The sequence below is a fragment of the Dunckerocampus dactyliophorus genome, chromosome 8 (genome assembly GCF_027744805.1).
Source record: "Dunckerocampus dactyliophorus isolate RoL2022-P2 chromosome 8, RoL_Ddac_1.1, whole genome shotgun sequence".
NCBI lineage: Eukaryota > Metazoa > Chordata > Actinopteri > Syngnathiformes > Syngnathidae > Dunckerocampus > Dunckerocampus dactyliophorus.
Genome location: NC_072826.1, coordinates 29,681,601 through 29,708,600, shown reverse-complemented (window position 1 = coordinate 29,708,600; position 27,000 = coordinate 29,681,601). Strand labels below are relative to the sequence as shown.

Genomic DNA, 27,000 nt, shown 5'->3' with positions numbered 1-27,000 from the left:
CACACACACACGCACACGCACACGCACACGCACACGCACACGCACACGCACACACACACACATTCAAATGCAAGATAAAGATTCACACATCAGCCTGAGAAACACTCATTTGATGTTATCACCGGCTTGTCTTTTTGCACTGACGTGAACCTGCACCATGCACTTTATTCAAAATGCTAAGAAAGTAAAATCACACTGGAAAAAAATGTACCATCAACACACAGCACAAAAACATCTTTTTTTTTTTTTTTGCTTTGCATTTTAGAAGAGTAAACATCAGCATCCATGTGCAGAGCGGGAGGAGACACCTGCTGTGGCCCAGCAAGGTGCACTGTATTCGGACACACGCTCCGAGCAGCCGGTGTGACGCCACGGAGGTCTCTGGCAAACCTTTTGCACTCATCAAACGCTGCTGTGCTGGAGTTTCAGTTGGCTGATGAGGTTTTTTGTGTGCTCCATGGTCTTTTTTTCCCCCTCATCGCAGAGCATTTGGTACAACATTTACATTTAAGGGAAGTTTGTGCACACCTGGACATAGGAAGGACCGAAACAAATTAAGATTTGACCAAGTGTACCTGTTGATTTGTCCTCATCAAATATGACATCACTACTACCACATCACTACTATCAGGAGAACTACTACTCAGGAGAGTATGGAGCGGGAGGAGCCACCTGGCGTGGCCCAGCAAGGTGCACTGTATTCGGGCACACGCTCCGAGCAGTCGGTGTGACGCCACGGAGGTCTCTGGGTTTTTTTCCCCCCTCATCGCGGAGCATTTCGTACAACTAGCACGCGAAATATCTTCCTCGGAATGTTTGTTTACGAGTGAGCTCAGGAGCGCTTGATTTGCTCACCCCCAAAGTAGCTGTTTTTAATGTTACCGGATTTATCGGTATGATGGCATAATTCCCTCATAATTCCCCTAGTACATTTATTAAATTTTTTTTTTGAAAAATGATCAAATAAAGGTTAGAAATGAATTTGTATTTGAGCGAGTGAAATACGTACAGTATTTGATAGTGGTGCCACGAGACGAGACGGTACACGAGACTGGCTCTATGAGAACGAGACGGGGCGAGATTTGAACATTACCTTTAAGAATAGTACAATAAAAACATATGACTGTACATTGCAATCTACTAATATCATTTCTCCTACGTTATACTCTTCTGCACTCTTGTGTGTATGCTAGCGGCCCCGCCTCCACCCACCGAGACAAAGAGGCTGTATGACTGACAAAGGGGCTCACTCCGTTCATGCCGTTGCTCTATGGAACAAACGTGCCAAGGTGCTGATTTGGAGGAAAACAAACACGCATGCACATGGCAATATATCGAGGGCAGCAAAATGATCCAGTTCATTTTCATTTATTGTGTGACTAAATCATTGATTTATTACCGTCCACGAGACATTTTGGTTCCGAAGGAGAAATCCTGTCCCATTTTAATCTCGCGAGATCTTGTGACACCCCTAATTTCTTCCATGAATGCATTATTGTGCCACCAGTGCCCGCCTGTTTCCCTCAATCAAATACAGATGATTTGACAACGTTCATGAAAAGTGTGTCTCTCTCTGTCCCAATAAACATTAATAACAATTCAGTACTGTTCATGTCTTTGTGAGGGGGCAAAACTTACAAAATACTCGTGAAAATGTTCCCTACTGAATACAAAATAAAGCAGAACTCTACGCCTGATTGTTCATATGTGACAAAAGCATCTATTATAACAACTAGTGGGGGTCTTTTAGGCATTTTTGCTATTTATAATCTTCCACTCCTCCGCATGCATGCTAATTAGAGGCAATGAAAGTGAGAGTTCTGTGTTTGTTCTTCCAGCATGACACCACTGAATCACGTGGAGAAGCATGTAAGCGCAGGGGTGCCCAAAGGTTTTTGCAGCGAGGGCCACACAGTGAAAAATGGAAGGACGCCACTGTGATATTTACTAAAGATATGCCAATGTTTTAAGGAAAATGTGCACCTCGGATTTGTGATATTGGTGAAAAAGCATATTTTCAGTATCACCTTGCTCTTTTTTACCCATTTTTGTGGCTGCTTTAAAAAATTTTTCAAATATTTGAATTTTCCCCTTGAATAATCTTCATAACTTTTCTTGCTGTCATATTCTAACTTTATTCTCATCACATTTTGACTTTATTTTTCTAATATTATGACTTCCCCCGCCTAATTTTATTCTTTGTGTTGTTTCTCATACCATTATCTTTAATATTTCACCTCTATGCTGCTAAAATTACATTATTTTTGTGGCATAATATTGTGAGTTTATTCTCGTAAAATTGCGACTTCTTTTTTTCATGAGGATACAACTTAAAAATGTTTTTTATTTATTCTTGTAAAATTCAAGCATTTTTTTTTATTTCAGATGCTTTTTTAATGTTCCAAATATTTCAACTTTTGAAAGTACATTTTCTAATTATAACTTTATTCCCATCATATGTTTACTATTTTTGTAATATGACTTTTCCCCAAAACTTTCCAAAACGTATTTATTGTTTTGTTTCTCATAATATTACCAATATTACCAAGAAAACAAGATATTTTGTGTTGAACATTACAACACTGTGCTACTAAAATGACGTTTGTGTGATAATATTGTGAGTTTATTCTCGTAAAATTGCAACTTTTTTTCTCGTGAGGATACAACTTTAAAAAAAATATATATTGAATTTATTCTTGTAAAATCAAAGCAATTGTTTTATTTCTGCTGCTTGTTTTTTTTCCCAAGCATTTCACCTTTTTAAAGTAAATTTTCTTTTCATAATTATGACTTTATTCCCATAATATTTTGACTTTATTCCAATAATTTTTTAAAGTTTTCCCCAAACTAATTTTCCAAAAGTTATAACTTTATTAGTTTTGTTTTGTTTCTCATAATATTACTACTTCAAGAAAATAACTCAGTTTTGCTTTAATATTTGAACAGTGTGCTACTGAAATGACATGATTATATTTGGAGTTTAACGTGTTCAATTGCAACTTTCTCGTAAGAATAAGACATTTTTCTCTTTTTCTTATTTTGGCTTTGTTCTAGTAAAATGACAGCTTTTTTTTTTTCCATTTCTGCTGGTTTTTAAATTTTCCAACTATTTCAACTTTCTCCTTGTACATTGTATTCTCATAATATCATGACTCTACTCTCATAATATTTAGACTTTGCTCTCATAACATTCCCCACAACCTCATTATTTTGTTTCCTATAATATGACAACTTTAAAAAAAACAGCCTTTTTTCTTGAATATTTCAGTTCCTTGCTAACAAATGAGATTATTTTTCCTCATAATATTACCTTATTGTCATGAAATGTCAACTTCGCCAAGTGAGATTACACCTTCTTTCTCTTAATAGTTTCACTTTATTCTTGTCAAATTCCTGCAGATTTTTCCATGATTGCTGTTGTGGTTATTGTCAGTTTTGTTGTTGAATTGTATTTCTAGAATGTGCCTCAAATCTGCTATGATTATGTACAGCTTGATAGGTTATGACCGGATATTTTCATAAACACAGCACCTGATAAGCACCATTTAGGGTATTTTGTGCAGGCGTTTAGCATCATAAAGCAAATATAGCAAGCGTGGTTTAATAAATAAAAAAACAACAAATATTTAACAGAAAAAAAGACTTAAAAGCTATAAGAAGGCTGGTGTTCCTGTGTAGTGAAGCACTTGGTCGCCATCACCGGGCTGTCTGCATGGACGGAGACCCTGAAGAACAGTTTGCATTGCACAACATTCAGTCTGCGCTGCTAAAGTATGCGTGTGCGTGTGCGCGTGTGTGTGTGTGTGTGTTGTGTACCTTCATCCTTGTCAAGGCACACCTCCTCACACTCTTCCAAGTGGAGGAAGCGGTTGTCATTTCCTCCACAGCCGCTGTAGATGAAAGGCCTGCACGCCTGAACGCTGCGGTTAAAGTACCAGCGCAGGGTGTAGCGTCCACAGCCGCCCTCCTCCAGTGGCAGCAAGCAGAGCTCGGCTGGAGCTGCGCCGCATGTTCCCATCAAGAGAAGGAGGAGGAAAGGGAGCACGATGAGAAAGGAGAGGAAATGAGCATTGTTTTGTGGGGATTGTACGGACAAAAGTGGTATTCTCAAGTTCTTCCACACCAAGCATGCCTTGTGAACCAGTGTTTTACTCAACAAAGAAGGAGTTTGCAATTTTTCACAGATGAAAACAATTCCTAGGTGTCTTGGTGTCTACATGTGACATGCTTCAGTCATAACGTAACGTCATAACGTGCCATAAAGTAACGTCATAACATGTCATAACGTCACATAACGTCACATAACATAAGGCCACATAACATAACACCACATAACACCACATAACGCCACATAACATAACACCACATAACATAAGGCCACATAACATAACACCACATAACATAACACCACATAACATAAGGCCACATAACATAACACCACATAACATAACACCACATAACATAAGGCCACATAACATAACACCACATAACATAAGGCCACATAACATAACACCACATAACATAAGGCCACATAACATAACACCACATAACATAACACCACATAACATAACACCACATAACATAAGGCCACATAACATAAGGCCACATAACATAACACCACATAACGCCACATAACATAAGGCCACATAACATAACACCACATAACATAACACCACATAACATAACACCACATAACGCCACATAACATAACACCATATAACATAACACCACATAACATAACACCACATAACACCACATAACATAACACCACATAACATAACACCACATAACATAACACCACATAACGTAACGCCACATAACATAACACCACATAACATAACACCACATAACGCCACATAACATAACACCACATGACATAACACCACATAACATAAGGCCACATAACATAACACCACATAACATAACACCACATAACGCCACATAACATAACACCACATGACATAACACCACATAACATAACACCACATAACATAAGGCCACATAACATAACACCACATAACATAACACCACATAACACCACATAATGTAACGCCACATAACATAACACCACATAACACCACATAACGTAACGCCACATAACATAACACCACATAACATAATGTCACATAACATAAGGCCACATAACATAAGGCCACATAACATAACACCACATAACGCCACATAACATAACACCATATAACATAACACCACATAACATAACACCACATAACACCACATAACATAACACCACATAACACCACATAATGTAACGCCACATAACATAACACCACATAACATAACACCACATAACATAACACCACATAACATAAGGCCACATAACATAACACCACATAACATAAGGCCACATAACATAACACCACATAACATTACACCACATAACGCCACATAACATAACACCATATAACATAACACCACATAACATAACACCACATAACATAAGGCCACATAACATAACACCACATAACATAACACCACATAACATAAGGCCACATAACATAAGGCCACATAACATAACACCACATAACGCCACATAACATAAGGCCACATAACATAACACCACATAACATAACACCACATAACATAACACCACATAACGCCACATACCATAACACCACATAACATAACACCACATAACATAACACCACATAACATAACACCACATAACATAACACCACATAACGTAACGCCACATAACATAACACCACATAACATAACACCACATAACGCCACATAACATAACACCACATGACATAACACCACATAACATAAGGCCACATAACATAACACCACATAACATAACACCACATAACACCACATAATGTAACGCCACATAACATAACACCACATAACATAACACCACATAACATAAGGCCACATAACATAACACCACATAACATAAGGCCACATAACATAACACCACATAACACCACATAACGTAACGCCACATAACATAACACCACATAACATAACGTCACATAACATAAGGCCACATAACATAAGGCCACATAACATAACACCACATAACGCCACATAACATAACACCATATAACATAACACCACATAACATAACACCACATAACACCACATAACATAACACCACATAACATAACACCACATAACGCCACATAACATAACACCACATGACATAACACCACATAACATAAGGCCACATAACATAACACCACATAACATAACACCACATAACGCCACATAACGTAACACCACATGACATAACACCACATAACATAACACCACATAACATAAGGCCACATAACATAACACCACATAACATAACACCACATAACACCACATAATGTAACGCCACATAACATAACACCACATAACATAACACCACATAACATAAGGCCACATAACATAACACCACATAACATAAGGCCACATAACATAACACCACATAACATAACACCACATAACGCCACATAACATAACACCATATAACATAACACCACATAACATAACACCACATAACATAAGGCCACATAACATAACACCACATAACATAACACCACATAACATAAGGCCACATAACATAAGGCCACATAACATAACACCACATAACGCCACATAACATAAGGCCACATAACATAACACCACATAACATAACACCACATAACATAACACCACATAACGCCACATAACATAACACCATATAACATAACACCACATAACATAACACCACATAACATAAGGCCACATAACATAACACCACATAACATAACACCACATAACACCACATAATGTAACGCCACATAACATAACACCACATAACATAACACCACATAACATAACACCACATAACATAAGGCCACATAACATAACACCACATAACATAAGGCCACATAACATAACACCACATAACATAACACCACATAACGCCACATAACATAACACCATATAACATAACACCACATAACATAACACCACATAACATAAGGCCACATAACATAACACCACATAACATAACACCACATAACATAAGGCCACATAACATAAGGCCACATAACATAACACCACATAACACCACATAACATAACACCACATAACACCACATAATGTAACGCCACATAACATAACACCACATAACATAACACCACATAACATAAGGCCACATAACATAACACCACATAACATAAGGCCACATAACATAACACCACATAACATAACACCACATAACGCCACATAACATAACACCATATAACATAACACCACATAACATAACACCACATAACATAAGGCCACATAACATAACACCACATAACATAACACCACATAACATAAGGCCACATAACATAAGGCCACATAACATAACACCACATAACGCCACATAACATAAGGCCACATAACATAACACCACATAACATAACACCACATAACATAACACCACATAACGCCACATAACATAACACCATATAACATAACACCACATAACATAACACCACATAACATAAGGCCACATAACATAACACCACATAACATAACACCACATAACACCACATAATGTAACGCCACATAACATAACACCACATAACATAACACCACATAACATAACACCACATAACATAAGGCCACATAACATAACACCACATAACATAAGGCCACATAACATAACACCACATAACATAACACCACATAACGCCACATAACATAACACCATATAACATAACACCACATAACATAACACCACATAACATAAGGCCACATAACATAACACCACATAACATAACACCACATAACATAAGGCCACATAACATAAGGCCACATAACATAACACCACATAACGCCACATAACATAAGGCCACATAACATAACACCACATAACATAACACCACATAACATAACACCACATAACGCCACATAACATAACACCATATAACATAACACCACATAACATAACACCACATAACATAACACCACATAACATAACACCACATAACATAACACCACATAACGTAACGCCACATAACATAACACCACATAACATAACACCACATAACGCCACATAACATAACACCACATGACATAACACCACATAACATAAGGCCACATAACATAACACCACATAACATAACACCACATAACATAACACCACATAACACCACATAATGTAACGCCACATAACATAACACCACATAACATAACACCACATAACATAAGGCCACATAACATAACACCACATAACATAAGGCCACATAACATAACACCACATAACACCACATAACGTAACGCCACATAACATAACACCACATAACATAACGTCACATAACATAAGGCCACATAACATAACACCACATAACGCCACATAACATAACACCATATAACATAACACCACATAACATAACACCACATAACACCACATAACATAACACCACATAACATAACACCACATAACGCCACATAACATAACACCACATGACATAACACCACATAACATAAGGCCACATAACATAACACCACATAACATAACACCACATAACGCCACATAACGTAACACCACATGACATAACACCACATAACATAACACCACATAACATAAGGCCACATAACATAACACCACATAACATAACACCACATAACACCACATAATGTAACGCCACATAACATAACACCACATAACATAACACCACATAACATAACACCACATAACATAAGGCCACATAACATAACACCACATAACATAACACCACATAACATAAGGCCACATAACATAAGGCCACATAACATAACACCACATAACGCCACATAACATAAGGCCACATAACATAACACCACATAACATAACACCACATAACATAACACCACATAACGCCACATAACATAACACCATATAACATAACACCACATAACATAACACCACATAACATAAGGCCACATAACATAACACCACATAACATAACACCACATAACATAAGGCCACATAACATAAGGCCACATAACATAACACCACATAACGCCACATAACATAAGGCCACATAACATAACACCACATAACATAACACCACATAACATAACACCACATAACGCCACATAACATAACACCATATAACATAACACCACATAACATAACACCACATAACATAACACCACATAACATAACACCACATAACATAACACCACATAACGTAACGCCACATAACATAACACCACATAACATAACACCACATAACGCCACATAACATAACACCACATGACATAACACCACATAACATAAGGCCACATAACATAACACCACATAACATAACACCACATAACATAACACCACATAACACCACATAATGTAACGCCACATAACATAACACCACATAACATAACACCACATAACATAAGGCCACATAACATAACACCACATAACATAAGGCCACATAACATAACACCACATAACATAACACCACATAACGCCACATAACATAACACCATATAACATAACACCACATAACATAACACCACATAACATAAGGCCACATAACATAACACCACATAACATAACACCACATAACATAAGGCCACATAACATAAGGCCACATAACATAACACCACATAACGCCACATAACATAAGGCCACATAACATAACACCACATAACATAACACCACATAACGCCACATAACATAACACCATATAACATAACACCACATAACATAACACCACATAACACCACATAACATAACACCACATAACATAACACCACATAACATAACACCACATAACGCCACATAACATAACACCACATGACATAACACCACATAACATAAGGCCACATAACATAACACCACATAACATAACACCACATAACGCCACATAACATAACACCACATGACATAACACCACATAACATAACACCACATAACATAAGGCCACATAACATAACACCACATAACATAACACCACATAACACCACATAATGTAACGCCACATAACATAACACCACATAACATAACACCACATAACATAACACCACATAACACCACATAACGTAACGCCACATAACATAACACCACATAACATAACGTCACATAACATAAGGCCACATAACATAAGGCCACATAACATAACACCACATAACGCCACATAACATAACACCACATAACATAACACCACATAACGCCACATAACATAACACCACATGACATAACACCACATAACATAAGGCCACATAACATAACACCACATAACATAACACCACATAACGCCACATAACGTAACACCACATGACATAACACCACATAACATAACACCACGTAACATAAGGCCACATAACATAACACCACATAACATAACACCACATAATGTAACGCCACATAACATAACACCACATAACATAACACCACATAACATAACACCACATAACACCACATAACGTAACGCCACATAACATAACACAACATAACATAACACCACATAACATAACACCACATAACGTAACGCCACATAACATAACACCACATAACATAACGTCACATAACATAAGGCCACATAACATAACACCTCATAACATAACACCACATAACGCCACATAACATAACACCACATAACGTAACGCCACATAACACAACGTAGCGTAACGTAACGTAGCGTAGCTTAGACCCTGTGGGGGTCTAGTGTTTAGCACGTTGGCCAACACAGTAACAGCCTGGAGATCAGGAAGACCTGGGTTCGATTCTCCCTTGGGCATTTCTGTGTGGAGTTTGCATGTTCTCACCGTGTGTGTGTGGGTTTTCTCCGGTAAATGGATGGATGGATAGCCCTGTGTATAGCGGTCACCTGTCTAACGCGGCCAGCGGGCACCCATTTTGTATCCCTTGGTCAATATCTGACCGCATATAGCGACCAAAATCCAGACTCAAGGAGAAGCTTCATGCACGAAAACGTTTTGTTTTTTAAGCAATGAAGCCGTCGTGTGTAGACTTGAATTACTGAGTCCTAGTTCGACATAAAAAAGCCGTCTCCTTACTTTGCAATGCCGCCCTGAAAAGATTCAATGAATTCGAAGCCCATTCAATAAGAAAGGAGCGATGGTATTGTTACTTTACGACGATCTTCGCACCTCCTCCGCACTCAATTGTTCACGCACACACCCATTCCTGACTGCTTCACGCGTATCCTGTACATACATCCTCGGGCTCGTTCACTAAAATTTTTATTTCTTGCTTTTAAAATCGTGTTTAAAAAAAAATCAAAGATGGAAATTTGTGACGTTCTGCAGGACAGGAGCAAGCGTCCCCTGTCCTGCGCTCTTATTTGGCAGGCTGTGCCTTCTCCGGGGAGGAAGAGGCAGCCGCTTCATGCTTGGTGGCCGCGCAGCTGCGGTCAATTAACATTTGTGACAGATAAAAGGCCAGCGCCGTCAAATGTGCGGCGCTGGTTCATTGTTGTTATTGATATTACTAGTTTCCTCACCGGAGCTGTTACCTAGATTTACCTACCTGTTTATGTGTCAACAGAGCGTTTTCCCCTACATCTCTTGGTTTTGCTCCAGTCTTTTTGTGAATACATGTTAATATGTGTGTGCACAAATTCTAAATGGCCGCCAACCTGTCCATAGTGGCCACTTTTGCCGTTTCCCTTCAGTGGCTGCTATAGACAGGTTTGACTGTATATGATATGATATAATAATATGATGTAAGAGTTTACAAGCTTCCCTACCTTCCCCGTGGGCCCGCCTCCTGGCCCTAACTGGTTTAGGCTTGGCTGACTTTAGAGCTGTAACTTTGGCTGCCTTTGGTGCGTTGTTGGCTTTAACTTTGACTGACTTTGGATCCTGCCTGTCAGGCACACCTGTGGACACGCGCCAAGTGAGCACGGCAGCGTTGTGAGAATAGCAATGATCACACGTACCGTCGGTGCGGTTGTCAGGGGGAGGGAAGTACAGAAGCTCATCTACGGGGTCGTCGTAGGCCTCGATGGAGTAGATGTGCTCGTAGTCAGGGTCGTTGGTGTTCATCACCACGCGCAGCTCACGACCTGAGAGAGCAGCGGGGACGTGTTACGCATCCAAACGTCTGGCGTAAGCAGAGCAAGGAGCCTTGAAATGTACCCTAAAAGTTTGTATTGATTAGGGCAGGAGGAGACTTCACAAAGGGAGTCCTCTGTTTTCTTCCAAGAAAACCACCAATGATTCAGTCCATCAGCAGCCTGTCTGATGGACTGAGGGCAGGGCAGGCGCCAAAACAGACATGGAGGCCGCCAAGCAGAGCGCCGCACGGGCGGAAACACTCACCCTCGTCAGCCTTCCGGGCCGCGCGTTGCTCCGGGGCGGGCCGAGCCCCGGCCACGGGCTGGAAGCCAATGACGGGGCCTGAAGCTGAGAGAGCCGCAGAGGACACAGAGGAGGAAATGGTTCCACAGGTGTCAGGAAGGAAGGAAGGATGCAAAGAACAGAAGAGAAGCTAGTTTAGAAACCCAAAGACACCAGAAACATCGCTCCACCGTTGCCACACGTGAAACAGCCACAGGGATCATTCGACCACGTGGAAGACATCATTGTACGACACAACAGCATCCATCATTGACACAGCATGGCCGCCTGTCTTTTATGCACGTGCATTATTAACTACTTCATCATCATCGGTGTGTGCATGTGTGCGGCAATAAATAAATCATGACTGAAACGATTGATTTGGCCTCATTCTCAGTAGTGATGCATATTGATTAACTCCCATGTTTATTTTCAGGGCTTATTTGTCTCTTCGTGCAAGGATTTTGTTTTCGTTGTGCACTGAATGACGGTAAGGGTTTAGTGCATTTGAAGATGAATACAAGGCTACACGGACACAACATGTTTTCATCCTGCCTCTTCTATCACGTCACATCAGAGTAATACGTCCTGGCTTCAACATGCGCCAGTTTTCATGGTAAAAGACAGGATAGGTGAAATTGGCTTAATTCATTTACTAAAGTGGTCCTTTTGAATTTCATCTCCAACAGGGACGATCCGGATTGCAGTCTAGATCCAGGAATTCTTTAACATTGCAAGATTAGGACCATTTTCAGAATTTTTGCGCAAAAACTCCACAAAAAAATGGTCAGAGCACTTGGAGGAAAAAAACAGGTTTCCAACAGGTTCTACAAAACATCAAAGACTGATCCAAAAAATGTAGGATTATTATTTTGGTGTGAATCGCAATATGGGGGGGAACTATGGCGCTGGGCGGAGGTCTGCGCTCTCCGAGTGCTTCTCTCGTTTTATGTTTATATTTCTTTTAAGTCGTAATGTTACAAAAAACAAAACAACAAATATAAAGTTGTAGTTTTTGTAAAATTTGGTTCCTAGAATAAAGCAAAAATATAATGGGAATAAACTAGGGCTGTGAAATGATTAAACATTTTAATCAGATTAATCACATGTTAAAATTAATTAATCATGATTAATCACTATTAGCAACAATTTTTTCTCGTTAGGATACACCTTTTATTATATATATATTTTAAATTTATTCATGCAGCTTTTTTTGGTGCTGCTTGTTTTTTTATTTTCCAATTATTTCAACTTTTATTATAATTACTTCTTGCAATTATGACTTTATTCCCATAATATTTGACTTTATTTTTGTAATATTATGACTTTTTCCCCCAACCTAATTTTCCAAAACCTATTTTTTTGTTTTGTTTCTAATAATATCACCACTTGAAGAAAATAACGTATTTTGTCTTTAACATTACAACACTACGCTACTATAACTATGGCGCTTGGCGGAGGTCTGCACTCTCCGAGTGCTTCTCTCGTTTATGTTTACATTTGTTTTAAGTCGTAATGTTATGAAAAACAAAACAACAAATAAAGTTGTAGTTTTTGTAAAATTAGGTTACAAGAGTAAAGCAAAAATATTATGGGAATAAAGTAGGGCTGTCAAATGATGACACCTTTTAATCAGATTAATGAAAGTTTTAAAATGAATTAATCATGATTAATCACGATTAGCAACAATGTGTGAAATATGCAAATTTTTACTGTATTTAATGAAGACAAAGATAAATGACAGGACAGGATTATATATATTTTTATGCATTAACAGCTCCAAATGAACTTGGGCAATGAGGGGTTGCATTCAAATACATCACGTATTTAAGGTAAATGTACTTGTTTTCAGTGTATTTTCCAGCATACTTCAATGGAGCAAATTGTACAACTGAATTAAGAGTTACGCATTATAAAGCCATCTTTGCGATGTTCGGAGTGTCCCTGAATGCATATGGAGTTCTGGTAATGAGAATGAGGACGTGTGGTTCCCAGGATGAAGGGACTAGAGGCGTGTGTGAGTTGGAGAGACGTCCGGTATACGCTGTAGGAATTGTACTGCTGTTGATGTGTTCAGGTCAGAATGAAGTTGGAAAAGAGCGTGACTGTGTGGGGACGCTCCACTGTGAATCCATCTGCCGTCACAACGGAGACTTGCGCTAGCTCTGGTGCGCATGCGTTAATTACACTAAAAAATAACGTAATTAATGAAATAAATTAGCTACCGCCATTAATGCATTTTTCTTTTGACAGGCCGACTTAAATGTCTTATTTTGTCTTCTTACAGTGTCTACTATAATGGGTAATGGGAGTGTGAAGGTGATTATAAGGGTATTATTTCAGGGCTCTAATAATGTTAAAAAGCGTATTTAGAAGGTGGTAAACAGGTTTTCTGTGCTTAATGTGTCTTATCTTTTCATATTATGTCTACTATATCGGATAATAGGAGTGCAAAGGTGACTCTCGGGGTGTTATTTCATGTCTAGAGGGCTCTAATAATGTTAAAATCCGTATTTAGAAGGTCACACACAGGTTTTCTGTGCACTAACTATGAACATATTGGATTTCTGCATAAAGAATTCTACTTTGCAGAAATGTACTTATCAAGACCGGGTCTGGAAACAAAGAACTGCCGTGAGCGTGGGATGACAGTTATAGCATGTTAGAAAAAAAAAATACATCAGAAATGTGTTCGATGTGTTCCACTTGGTCTCTCTGGGTTCTTATGAGTTGAAAAGGAAAGGAAAACACCAACCGTCTCTCCACGCTCCCCTGGGATGCCGGGAATACCACGTGGGCCCACCAGGGCAGGACAAATAGGCCCTCTCTCTCTTTTCTATGCTTTAACTAGGGTACACAAATATTCCTTTTATAAAGACGGAACACTACTTGGTGTACATTGACTTATCCCAATCTGGTCTGGAACCAATTAAGCGCCATAAATGAGGGATTACTGTATGTTATTTTGATTTTTATGGAAAAGGTGTAAGATAGGTGGAGCATCTTACTGGAATGCATGAGAAAATGTAAAAGCATCTGGGTTATCGACATTGATTCCACACGGAAAAGCCGTTCCGAATGACGTTTCGGGCTGCGTGTGAAATGAGTTGAGATGCAAATACGTGACACCAGGCCCGTCTGCTGTGAAGGCAGCATATGCGCGCTGGTATATGACTCATGCTAAATCACAGCCCGTCTGTACGCCCTTCCCACCCGTGCCGCTCACTCACCTCCGCACGCTGAGCATCAGACGGACGGCGTGGATGAAGAATGCGAGGAGGACAAAGGAGAAAAGGTCAGTCGAAAGAGCGGTGACATTGCTGTAGTTAAAACTTCTCTCATGACGGTGACTCACAGACGGCCGTCTTATCTAAAGTTCAGCTTGAGGACAGCGCACTTATGAATTAGCAATGCCAGCTGCACCAAAGACTCACCACAGTGCTGACTCATCTCGGAGCGAACATACTCTCTGACCTCATCCTCCTGAATTCCAAAGAGGAAGGAGCGGAACACACAATCAATGATAAGGACCAACAAGGCCTTGGAATCTTCTTGTGACTTTTATGTTCATGGCGTTTGGTGGCAATGTTTTCAGGGATCAAGCACTGACCGTCATGCCCGGCTCTCCTCTGTCTCCCTTGGCTCCATCTGGGCCCATCTCCCCCTACAACATGGACAGGTATTACAACCCGCAGAGATGCCTGCAGCACATGAACTCATTAGACAATCAACAGGAAGGTTCACTCAGCACAAAACCCTCCACACAATTCCAAACAGAGATGAAATAATACCATGGAATTGCTTAGAAAAACAATTAGAAAACATGTCAAGAATGTACATTTTGCACCGTTGGATCTTGAGGACGTTTCAGGTAGAGCTTCAAAATACAAAAAGCAATTTACTGCAAAGAAGCGTTCAAGTGAAATAGGCTGCTCAACAAAAGTTGAAGAGCACAGCCTTGAAAAGGCAACATTTTTGGTAAAAATGTGGATTGAATGTGATTTAGTGTCAGGTATTCACACCGTCACCATTTCTTGATGGCAAAGGCAAAAAAGCTTTCTCTCTTTGAAGACGGCGGTGGGATTGTTGAGCTGCGCAAGCAAGACCTCTCTCTCGCAGCGCACCATTGCTGCTGAGGTTGGATGCAGTAAGACGGTCATTTCTAACTTCTGGAAAACATCCTGAGGCTCATGGAACAAAAAAGTCAAGTGGTAGACCCTAAAACATGTCAGTGGAGGATCCCATTGGCTGTCCGTCAAGACACGGGGCCATCCTTGGCCCAAATGAAGGTTGTTACTGGTGCCGAGTGCAGTCCAGTAACCATAGTACGCTTTTAAGAAGAAAAAAGCTCTTAAAATTTGAGCATTTGGAATTAGCAGGAGAGCAGCACACATGGGACATTGAAAGGTGGAAGGAAGTTTTATTCTCCCTTGACGGTCCTGATGACTTCCAACGTTACTGGCATGACAAGGAGATCCCACCTGAGATGTTTTCCACCATCATGATCCTTCAACGGAACAATGGAGCTTCAGGTTGCGCAGGGGCGTCAAACGGCAGCCGGCTATGTGGAGTTGTCACAGGGGGCATCCCTCATGACTGAAGGCCCTCGTCTGTGTGGCTTTTTCAACAGGACAACGCTGCACTTCACAAAGAGGAATAAGATCACTCTTTTGGACCATCCTGCGTGTTCCCCTCATCTAAACCCAATGGAGAACATTTGGGGATGGATTTACAAAAATGGACATGAGTTCCAGACAGTGAAGGCATCTTCCCCACCTGGAGCAACATTCCCACTAGCCTCCTGGAAACACTGGCATCAAGCACACCCAAAGCCATTTTTCACCTCATTAACAAGAACGGCACAGCTACTCACTACTCACTCCTTTTTACACATTTTGTTTCTATTTTAGTATTTTTTTTTTTTGGCTGATGATCAGCTGATGAACACTTTAATGTTTGCTTGCAATAAACTGCTTACTCAAATGTTTTCTTCCTCACTCCCATTTCTTCTTTTTGCATTTTGAAGCTCTACTTAGAACCTCTTTAAGATCCAACAGTGCAAAGACACGTTGTGATATGTAGTATTCTACACTGGTCACTAGGTGTCAGTAATGTTACAGTGATGAGACAATGGCCATCGCAGGAAGTACTGTACACAAACTGGAAGTCAAAAAGGAACAACAATAAGGGACTCTCCCAGTGCCAACATGTGTGAGTCTATATTATGTCTACTATAATGGGTAATAGGAGTGTAAAAGTGACTCTAAGGGTGTTATTTCATGTCTAGAGGGCTATAATAATGTTAAAATCCATATTTAGAAGGTCACACACAGGTTTTCTGTGCACTAACTAGGAACATATTGGATTTATGCATAAGGAATTCTACTTTGCAGAAATTCACTTATCAAGACCGGGTCTGGAAACAAAGAACCGCCGTGAGCGTGGGATGACAGTTATAGCATGTTAGAAAAAAAAATACATCAAAAATGCGTTCGATGTGTTCCACTTGGTCTCTCTGGGTTCTTATGGGTTGAAAAGGAAAGGAAAACACCAACCGTCTCTCCACGCTCCCCTGGGATGCCAGGAATACCACGTGGGCCCACCAGGGCAGGACCAAGAGGCCCTCTCTCTCCCTAATCCAGAAAATAGGAAAAAAAAGCCTGAATGATGGTGACTCATTATCTATAAGTGATGTAGTTAGCATGCCAAGCATAGACGACAATGATAATACATGAGAGAGTTCATACCTGTGCCCTGCATTAACGCGTGAATAAATGAATGCAGTGTAAGTCTATGCATGCCGCTGCAAATGCCACATTTTCTGGAGAGCTTCTTGTAAATCCGATTACCATGTGAAGTTCAATGTCATCCTTTAAGAGTGCGCGTTTAAAAAAGGATCCGACTTTGAAAGTGCAATCATCAGAGCCGTATCACTCTCCTGTCAGGAGCTTTTTTATTTATGAGCGTGATGATGGAGGAGACGAACAGGTCAAAGTCAAGCTGTCAATCACAGCTCCGTCAAGGAAGTGCACGCGCGCAACAGCACTTGACGCAACTTTGTGCTACAACTCTCAAAATACATGCAGCTACTCTCTGCTCCCTGTCATTTTTCTATTTGCTAGTTTTTCCCAAAAGCAAAAACAACTCATCACCTTCTGTCCTTGGAGTCCTTCAGGGCCTTTAGCGCCGCCTGGTCCCTGAGGGCCTGTGAGTCCAGGTACCCCATCCACTCCTCTGGGACCAGGAGGGCCAGGGATACCAGGTGGACCCTGCACGGTTCACAGGCACACACGGGCAGGTTAGTTAGGCACATGTTGTCGGTAGATTAAGCCACAACTCACCCTTTCGCCTTTCTCTCCATGAGCTCCTTTGGGGCCCTCAACACCATCAAAACCACGGTCCCCCTAGAAAGGACCAATAACATTGAATATTTGCTGCTTTTTGCAAATATTTAATTTGACACTGAAGGAATGACCGGCCGCACGGTGGTCTAGTGGTTAGCATGTTGCCCAACACAGGAACAGCCTGGAGATCGGGAAGACCTGAGTTCAATTCTCCCTTGGGCATTTCTGTGTGGAGTTTGCATGTTCTCCCCGTGTGCGCGTGGGTTTTCTCCGGGCACATTCCAAAACATGCATGTTAGGTTAATTGGAGACTCTAAATTGTCCATAGGTATGAATGTGAGTGTGAATGGTTGTTTGACCAGTCCAGGGTGTACCCCGCCTGTCGCCCGAAGTCAGCTGGGATAGGCTCCAGTATGCCCCCGCGACCCTAATGAGGATGAAGCGGTATAGAAAATGGATGGATGGATGAAGGAATGACACAAGGTAAAGTAGTCAGTGTACAGCTGACTACAGTGTCAAACTAGAAAAGCGCCATATATTGTGATTTACACCATAAATATTAGTCCTACATTCATTTTATTTACATATTAAGATTCTTCGACCATGAAAACATACCATTGAAGGGTTTGAAAGACTTCAAGAATGCTAACAATCCTAAAATGCTAACGTTGCCATGCTAACACCTAGCATGATAGTATCTGTATAAGTGCCTACCACTGAAAATGTTAAAAATGTTAGTATCATTATGTTAGTATGCTAAAATTATCATGCTAACACCTAGCATGATAGCGCTAAGTGTTTGTATGAGTGCCTACCTCTGCAAATGCTAAAAATGTAAGCACAATTATGTTAGTATGCTAACATTAGCATGCTGACACCTAGCAGGATAGCGCTAAGTGTTTGCATAAGTGCCCACCTCTGAAAACACTAAAAATGTTATTATCATTCTGTTAGTATGCTAACATTAGCATGCTAACACCTAGCATGATAGCGCTAAGTGTTTGTATAAGTGCCTACCTCTGAAAATGCAAAAAATTTTAGTATCGTTATGTTAGCATTTTAACATTAGCATATTAACATCCATCATGATAGCGCTAATTAAGCGCTTCTTGTAAATTTTCTTGTAATTATGGCTTTATTCCCATAATATATTGACTTTATTTTATTTTTATTTTCCGCAACCTACTTTTCCAAAAGTTACTACTTTATTTTGTTTTGTTTCTCATAAAAATACAGACTTTTAAAAAATACTCTTCGGTAATAAAATTAGATCACTTTTCTTCATTATATTACGAGTTTATTCTCACAAAATTGTGACTTTTTTCTCATTACGATATGACTTTTTTCTCTTAATATTTGGGCCTAATTCTCGTAAAATTATAGCTGTTTTTTTCAATTTTTGGAAAATCCCATTTCCAATACTTATCCACATAAATTATATTTTTTAATTATTATTATTATTATTATTATTACTTTTTTTTTTTTTTTTTTTTAAACCAAAACTGAGCAAAACTAAAACTTTTTAGTTTTGGACGACTAAATCGGGACTAAAACTCTTGCATATAGAAAAAGTGACTAAAACAAGAATGATTTTCGTCCAAATGACGAGGACTAAAAATAAACTGGCTGCCAAAGAGAACATTGCTCAAACCATACACCACACACTGCATGGAATCGGTGTGCAGTTTTGCCTTTTGTGAGCGAATGTAAAGCACACAGTGTGTAAGCAGGTCACAGTACGCACCTTAGGACCTATTAGACCTTCTTTTCCTGGGATGCCAGGGGCTCCAGGAGGGCCGACGTCCCCCTGAACACATGAACGCATTTTGGGTGACAACGCCAGAGAGTCCCACAATGAAAGCTGTCTTTGCCTTTTTGCCTTACCTGTTCACCTTTCCTTCCAGGTAGGCCTGGTCGCCCATGAAAGCCTCCATCTCCCTGATTAGAAAAGCACACATTTCAGCAACTTGCTTTTTTTTGCTCTTTTCTTTCCTTCTTCTAACCTTCTCTCCTTTGGGTCCATCACCTCCACAAAGCCCCTTGGGTCCACGGTCGCCCTGGAAACGCAAACGTGAAAGGTGCGTGAGTAACAAAAGGGATCAAAAATTGCACCACAGAGGGGTGACAGAGTCCATAAGCAGACCATCGGTGCTTTCACCTTCCACCCGGCCTGATGCACTTTCACTCAAACACACACAGGGTGTGTGCATCAAGACCAGCGCAGCAAATGGACATGAAAATGGTACTTGATGATGGCTATTGAGAGGACAGTTATAAATAAAAGTGAGATAAGTGGGGGTGGGGGTGGGGAATAGCAGCAGCAGACAGAGATATATACTGTACAAGTGACAGCAAAATGGTGCACCAGGTTGCTCATCTGCGTGCAAATGGCAGTGCCTTTATACACACACATGCATGTTGACTTTACACTACAGTCCTCCCCAAATGGAGCACACTCTTTGCTACTATTGCAATTGATCTTATTGTTGGAAGTACCTAATATTAATATTCAGAGGTGTGAAATAGTGTTTGCTCCCTTCCTGAGTCCTGAGCTACATGGTCCTGTGTGAAAAAGTGATTGCCCCCTAAAGCTAATAAGTGGTTGGCCCCCCTTAGCAGCAACAACTGCAATCAAGCGTTTGTGATAACTTGCAATGAGTCTCTTCCAGCGCTGGGGAGAAATTTTGCACAATTGTTGTCATTCAGCCACATTGGAGGCTTTTCCTTTTTCAGGTCATGCCACAGCATCTCAATTGGGATTCAGGTCAGGACTTGGACTAGGCCACTCCAAAGTCTTCAGCCATTCAGAGGTGGACTTGCTGGTGTGTTTTGGATCATTGTCCTGCTGCAGAACCCAAGTTGCTTTCAGCTTGAGGTCACCAACATTCTCCTTCAGCACAATTCATGCTTCCATTGATCACAGCAAGTCTTCCAGGTCCTGAAGCAGACCATCACACTACCACCACCATATTTTACTGTTGCTATGATCTTCTTTTTCTGAAACGCCAGATGTAATGGGACACACACCTTCCAAAAAGTTCAACTTTTGAGTATTTTCCCAAACGTCTTGGGGATCATCAAGATGTTTTCTGGCAAAATTGAGACAAGCCTTAATGTTGTTTTTGTTCAGCAGTGGTTTTGGTCTTGGAACTCTGCCACGCAGGCCGTTTTTGCCCAGTGTCTTTCTTATGGTGGAGTCATGAACACTGACCTTAACTGAGGCAAGTGAGGCCTGCAGTTCTGTGGGTGTTGTTGTGGGGTCTTTTGTGACCTCTCGGATGAGTTGTTGCTGTGCTCTTGGGGTCATTTTGGTTGACCGGCCACTCCTGGGAAGGTTCACCGCTGTTCCATGTTTTGTCCATTTGTTGATAATGGCTCTCACTGTGGTTTGCAAAGCTTTCGAAATGGCTTTATACTTTTCCAACCTGAGCGATCTCAATTAATGTCAGTTAAGTTATGTTTTAACGGGAGGGGAGCAATTACTTTTTCACACATGGCGATGCAGGTTTTTCTCCTTTAATAATACAAAGTGTCATTTAAAAACTGCATTTTGCGTTCAGTTGTGTTGTTTGACTTTGTTTGTCTGAAACATTGAAGAGGGACAAACATGCAGGAAGGGGGCAAACACTTTTTCACACCACTGTATTTGATTAGGACAAATCAACAGGTACAGTCGGTCAAATCCTAATTTGTTGCAGTCCTTCTTACCTCCAGGTGTGCACCAACTATACTTAAATCTAAATTTAAAAAGTAAATATCTAAAAGTTATTTGTTATCAGCACCATATCGGTCTTGAGAAGCAGAACGGTATCAGTTTGAAAAAAAATATATATCGTGCATCTCTGATTGAAATCAAAGAAACTATGAAAAATACTTTGCAATGCTAACAATGCTAACAAAAAACCTGCATTTTTATCCACGTAAAAAGTTCTTCTGATGTGATGAGAAAAAGCAGATGTTCACATCCAATCTGTAATCCACAATCCTATTCATTTCATGCCATGATGAAAGATGTCAAAGCACCTTAATCCCTCTCATTCCGACAACGCCGATCTCTCCTTTGTCCCCCTTGCGACCTGGCAGCCCGTCTTTTCCTGGCATACCCTGGAAGACGAGAGGAAGACAAAGAACTCATCGCTCACTGTCCTGCTCAGCCAAACAGACAGCGAAGAATTAGAAATATATGCAGATGTGAGGAAACCGACCGCTTCACCAGGCATGCCAGCCTGACCTTCTTCTCCCTGCAGAGAGGAGGCACAATTACAGTCATTAGAGCAGTAAAAATGATTATCTGCACCAACTACTTATCTGGCTTTGCTATTAATTCCAATACAGATTTAATTATAATCATCATCCATGCACAGCGCTCCTTGCCTTCTGCCCACCAGGACCACGAGCACCTGGGAAGCCAGTAGATCCTCTTTCCCCAGGCTCTCCCCTCAGACCCTGATGATCAATACATAGCAGCAGAGACAAGCCAGGTGATATAAATGATGCACCGCATACAGCAGGAGTTCTGGGGCACAGTCAGCCTCGCCTCAGGGAATAGAAACATGGCCGGGGCCGCCACTACGCCACGAAAAAAATGATTTTCTGACTGTAGGAATGACGTTTTTATAAACCCAAATGCCCGATCCCAACAACGCACTTATACGTCTTTTACGTTTAAATTTACGTTTAATTGCACGAGAGGCAAAATGATGACACAACTTGCCGCTAATGTGTTTGACTTCAAAGCAATTTTAAGTCATAAAAACGGCCACAAGGTGGCTGAAATGCGTTTGATAAGGGCTCGGCAGGGATCATGTGGACGGAAAAACCACACGTGACAGGAAGGAAGAAGTGAGAGAGCGTGGAGGAGTGTAGGTAGTGTAGGTTATATTTGAGTGTAGGTTACGCGTTGTAGGGACATTTTAACGCATGCACGTGCACACATACACGCGCACGCGTGCACACACATGGTTCAGTTCTAAATGTGAAAATTATAAATAGTTCATGGTGTTATATTTGTAAATAAATTGTTATTTTGATGTCAATCAGCCCCTTTTTTGTGTTGTTTATGTTGGTATAGTTGTTTAGATATTTGAGCTGTCACAAAGAAAAAAACATTTGTGTCAAAGTGAAAGTTATGCTCGAAATACTGTATATCTTTTCACAATAACCTTTTTTTAGTCGGGAACTGATATTTTCCTGAAACTCACCTATGTTCTACTACGGATTGCTAAAGAACGGAAAACGGTAGAAACAAACTTTTTTACTGATGAAAGACGGGAGTCTAATCTTTCTTTTGGTAGGTTCCATGTTTATACAGCCAGACAACACAATATTTTGCGTGCCTTGAAAGATCAGTCAAAATCGTCTAAAAAGGCCGCTACTGAAAGGGTTGTCTTTTGAGAAATGGCTGGGATTGAATGAGTTCATGTTTCAGATGAAAAAAAAAGCATAATCAGACCTGATTGTTCTCAAAACGTCATTACAAAGTATTCAAATGAAGGGTATTTGTGTCACATGAGATGAACTGCTGTGGAAAAGATGTGTCGTGATTCACTATAGAGCCGTGATTCTCAACTGATGGGTCCCGACAACCCGATAACCGCTTGTTTAAAAAATGCTCCATTGAGGCCAGATTACCCGCATTGTGCGGGTGAGCAAATCAAGCGCTCCTTTTTTCTCCTGCCTGTGCCGTTAACAGCCTGTCGTAATTTTCCCTGAAACATTCGCTGTTTGAGAGGATGACATTTTGCGTGCTAGATGATTTGCGTGCTCTGCTATGAGGGGAAAAAAAACCTCAAGCACACAAAAAACCTTATCAGCCACCTGAAACGCTAGCGCCGCGTCGTTTGAAAAGTGCAAAAGGTTTGCCAGAGACCTCCGTGGCGTCACACCGGCTGCTCGGAGCGTGTGCCCGAATACAGTGCACCTTGCTGGGCCACAGTAGGTGGTTTCCTCCCCTCTATACTCTGGTTCTCCTGATAGTAGTGATGTGGTAGTAGTGATGTCAAATCAACAGGTGCAGTTGATCAAAAAAAAAAGTAGATATCAAAAGTTATGTTGGTCTTGAAAAGCAGAAGGTTATCCATATTATGCATCTCCAGATAAAAGTGAAAGTATCACGCAGTTGCATCGTGGATCAACTATCATACCTGCTCTCCTGGTGGACCCTCTTGACCCTTTGCTCCTTTTTCTCCTTGCACACCTTTGGGCCCCCTGTCACCCTAATACAAAAGGACGGCGCAGGGTTACATTGTACAACAATAAACAATAGTGACATATTGTGCCATTCACTGACTTGTTCTCCACTGTTGCCCTTTTCGCCAGGAGGTCCCCCCACCAGCATGGTGTCGCCCTGTGAGGGACAATATTGCTGTAAATGTAAAGCTAAAGCAAGATATTAGTGACTTGTGGACTCCAGTACAGCACTAGCAGTTCAAGTCTTCCCCCAGCAATGTAAATCTCCCCAAGCGGCCTCGGCTATCACGGCCTGTCTTCCCTCTTCACATCATTCTCTCCTTTCTTTTTTTTTTTTCAAAGTGTCTATTTGTTTGGCATTATGCATCTATCATGCAAATCACCACAGGAGAGCGGCGGCTGCAGCAGAGCTTATTGGATATTAAAATGCACACACACCTTCTCTCCTTTGTCTCCTTGCAGGCCCATATCTCCCTGAAAACCACAACAACAAAAAGAGCAAAACATTTCATCCTCCCAGACGTCAATGAGAGTGGAATTCACTTGCGCACAGCGCTTCTGGGATGACATGAGCAAATGGGGAAAGGACTGTGATTGGTATTCACCTTCTCTCCCCGAGCACCACGCAGCCCGGCTGGACCCTGATGGATGGCGGCACAAACACACAATTATATACAGCATGGGAAAACATCTTTATAATGCCTTAGCTTCTTTCAACATGTCCGAAAAGGAGCAGGAAGAAGCAGAGCTTATTGAATCATACCCCATCTGTGTGACTCAGCTATTACTGATATAGGCGGCCTTAATGTTATGATGTTTCCTGGTTACTTTAAGGATTTTTAAGTAACATTTTTTTGAGAACAGATCAATTTCCGCAATACAGGGCTCAATGGGAGTCAGTGGAAATTTTTCGTAGCTTAAAAAACCTTTTTATGACTTTCTAAATACAGGCCCCGTAGACATGAAATAACACCCCTATAGTCACCTTTACACTCCTATTATTCTTTGTTTATAACACAGAATAAAACTACTTTTTTTCCTCTCCAAATTCTCTGTTTATGATTTATTATTATCATTAAATAATTTAAAAAATTAAGCATAAAAAATCAAACTGCAATCTGCTGGCAGGTAATTCTCCAATAAATAACATTCTCAAACGGGGATGGGTACCTTTCACATTTGAAGTGATACAGTACCGATACCCGGTACCTGTGGATCGGTACCTATGTGGTAAGAAATGCTAATTTACCAATGACATTTTTTCAAATTTAAGATATTTATCACCCAATATATAAACTTGAACAAATATATCCAAACATAATATCGCAGTTGTTTCAGATTTACATACTTCTCTTCCTTTTCTTTCCTCCCAATACTTTTGGCAAATACACCAAATTTTAACAAGTAGTACTTTATCTCATAGCATTAAAAAATAGGAGACACTTGTTTGATTCATGAAATAAATCAATAATTGAAATACATTATTCATTTAATAATTAATTTATAATGGCATTTTGAACTGTAAAAAGGAAAATATATTGTATTATAAGCAATATGAGCTCATATGAGCAATGAGCAATGAGCAATATGAGCGCAAGTGAGTGTAATATCGAATAATATATTGAACCAAGAACATATAAGAGCAAGGAACAAGCTACACCCTGGGTTTATAGCGTTTGTTTTTCGGAAGGTGCGAGTGCATCGGTAAGAGTTTGAACACTTGATTACATTATTTTTCGTAAAGTTCCTAACCTAAAGTGTAGCGTTAATAGTTGCTGAGTGCAGCTCGTTCTCATCTCCACTGAACAATGGCAGCAAGCCGTTTTTATCATATGCACTCATCTTTGTCCTTTTACGGAGGTGAAGTGTTCAAAAACTGGTGCACCGCACCTCAACATCGGGGCCAGAACAAACTATATACACTCTATATACAAAATGTTAAGACCAGTTGAAAAATGGCAAGAACGTACATTTTGCACTGTTCGGTCTTAAGGAGGTTCTAAGTAGAGATTCAAAAAGCAAAAAGAGGAAATGGGAGTGAGGCAAAACAGCAATTTATTGTCAAGAAGCATTAAAGTGAAATAGGCTGTTCATCAGCTGCTCAAACGTTGAAGAGCACAGCCTTTAGAAGGCAAAACGTAAGCAAAAATGTGAATTGAATGTGATTCAGTGTCAGGTATTCACACTGTCATCA

General features: G+C 40.3%; 1 protein-coding gene across 3 annotated transcripts in view; it reads right to left on the bottom strand.

Annotated features, from left to right (window-relative positions):
* Nucleotides 1-3,585: 3,585 nt before the first annotated feature.
* Nucleotides 3,586-27,000, bottom strand: part of col7a1 (collagen, type VII, alpha 1) — a 135,296-nt gene continuing 111,881 nt past the window's right edge. The window contains exons 99-118 of one of the 3 annotated variants that reach the window (XM_054784696.1): nucleotides 25,412-25,447; nucleotides 25,245-25,280; nucleotides 24,907-24,963; nucleotides 24,761-24,832; nucleotides 22,992-23,063; nucleotides 22,823-22,858; nucleotides 22,641-22,721; nucleotides 20,621-20,674; nucleotides 20,502-20,555; nucleotides 20,362-20,424; nucleotides 18,615-18,677; nucleotides 18,426-18,542; nucleotides 17,829-17,906; nucleotides 15,884-15,937; nucleotides 15,708-15,756; nucleotides 12,256-12,339; nucleotides 11,874-11,999; nucleotides 11,682-11,813; nucleotides 3,817-3,999; nucleotides 3,586-3,725 (exon numbers count right to left, since the gene is read on the bottom strand). In XM_054784696.1, the coding sequence (XP_054640671.1) occupies nucleotides 3,697-3,725; nucleotides 3,817-3,999; nucleotides 11,682-11,813; nucleotides 11,874-11,999; nucleotides 12,256-12,339; nucleotides 15,708-15,756; nucleotides 15,884-15,937; nucleotides 17,829-17,906; nucleotides 18,426-18,542; nucleotides 18,615-18,677; nucleotides 20,362-20,424; nucleotides 20,502-20,555; nucleotides 20,621-20,674; nucleotides 22,641-22,721; nucleotides 22,823-22,858; nucleotides 22,992-23,063; nucleotides 24,761-24,832; nucleotides 24,907-24,963; nucleotides 25,245-25,280; nucleotides 25,412-25,447 (1,476 nt within the window). In that variant the 3' untranslated portion in view covers nucleotides 3,586-3,696. Of the gene's footprint in view, nucleotides 3,726-3,816; nucleotides 4,000-11,681; nucleotides 11,814-11,873; nucleotides 12,000-12,255; nucleotides 12,340-15,503; nucleotides 15,757-15,883; nucleotides 15,938-17,828; nucleotides 17,907-18,425; nucleotides 18,543-18,614; nucleotides 18,678-20,361; nucleotides 20,425-20,501; nucleotides 20,556-20,620; nucleotides 20,675-22,640; nucleotides 22,722-22,822; nucleotides 22,859-22,991; nucleotides 23,064-24,434; nucleotides 24,587-24,760; nucleotides 24,833-24,906; nucleotides 24,964-25,244; nucleotides 25,281-25,411; nucleotides 25,448-27,000 lie in introns of those variants that run through there. The other 2 variants (XR_008572235.1, XR_008572236.1) reach the window with 2 other exon arrangements.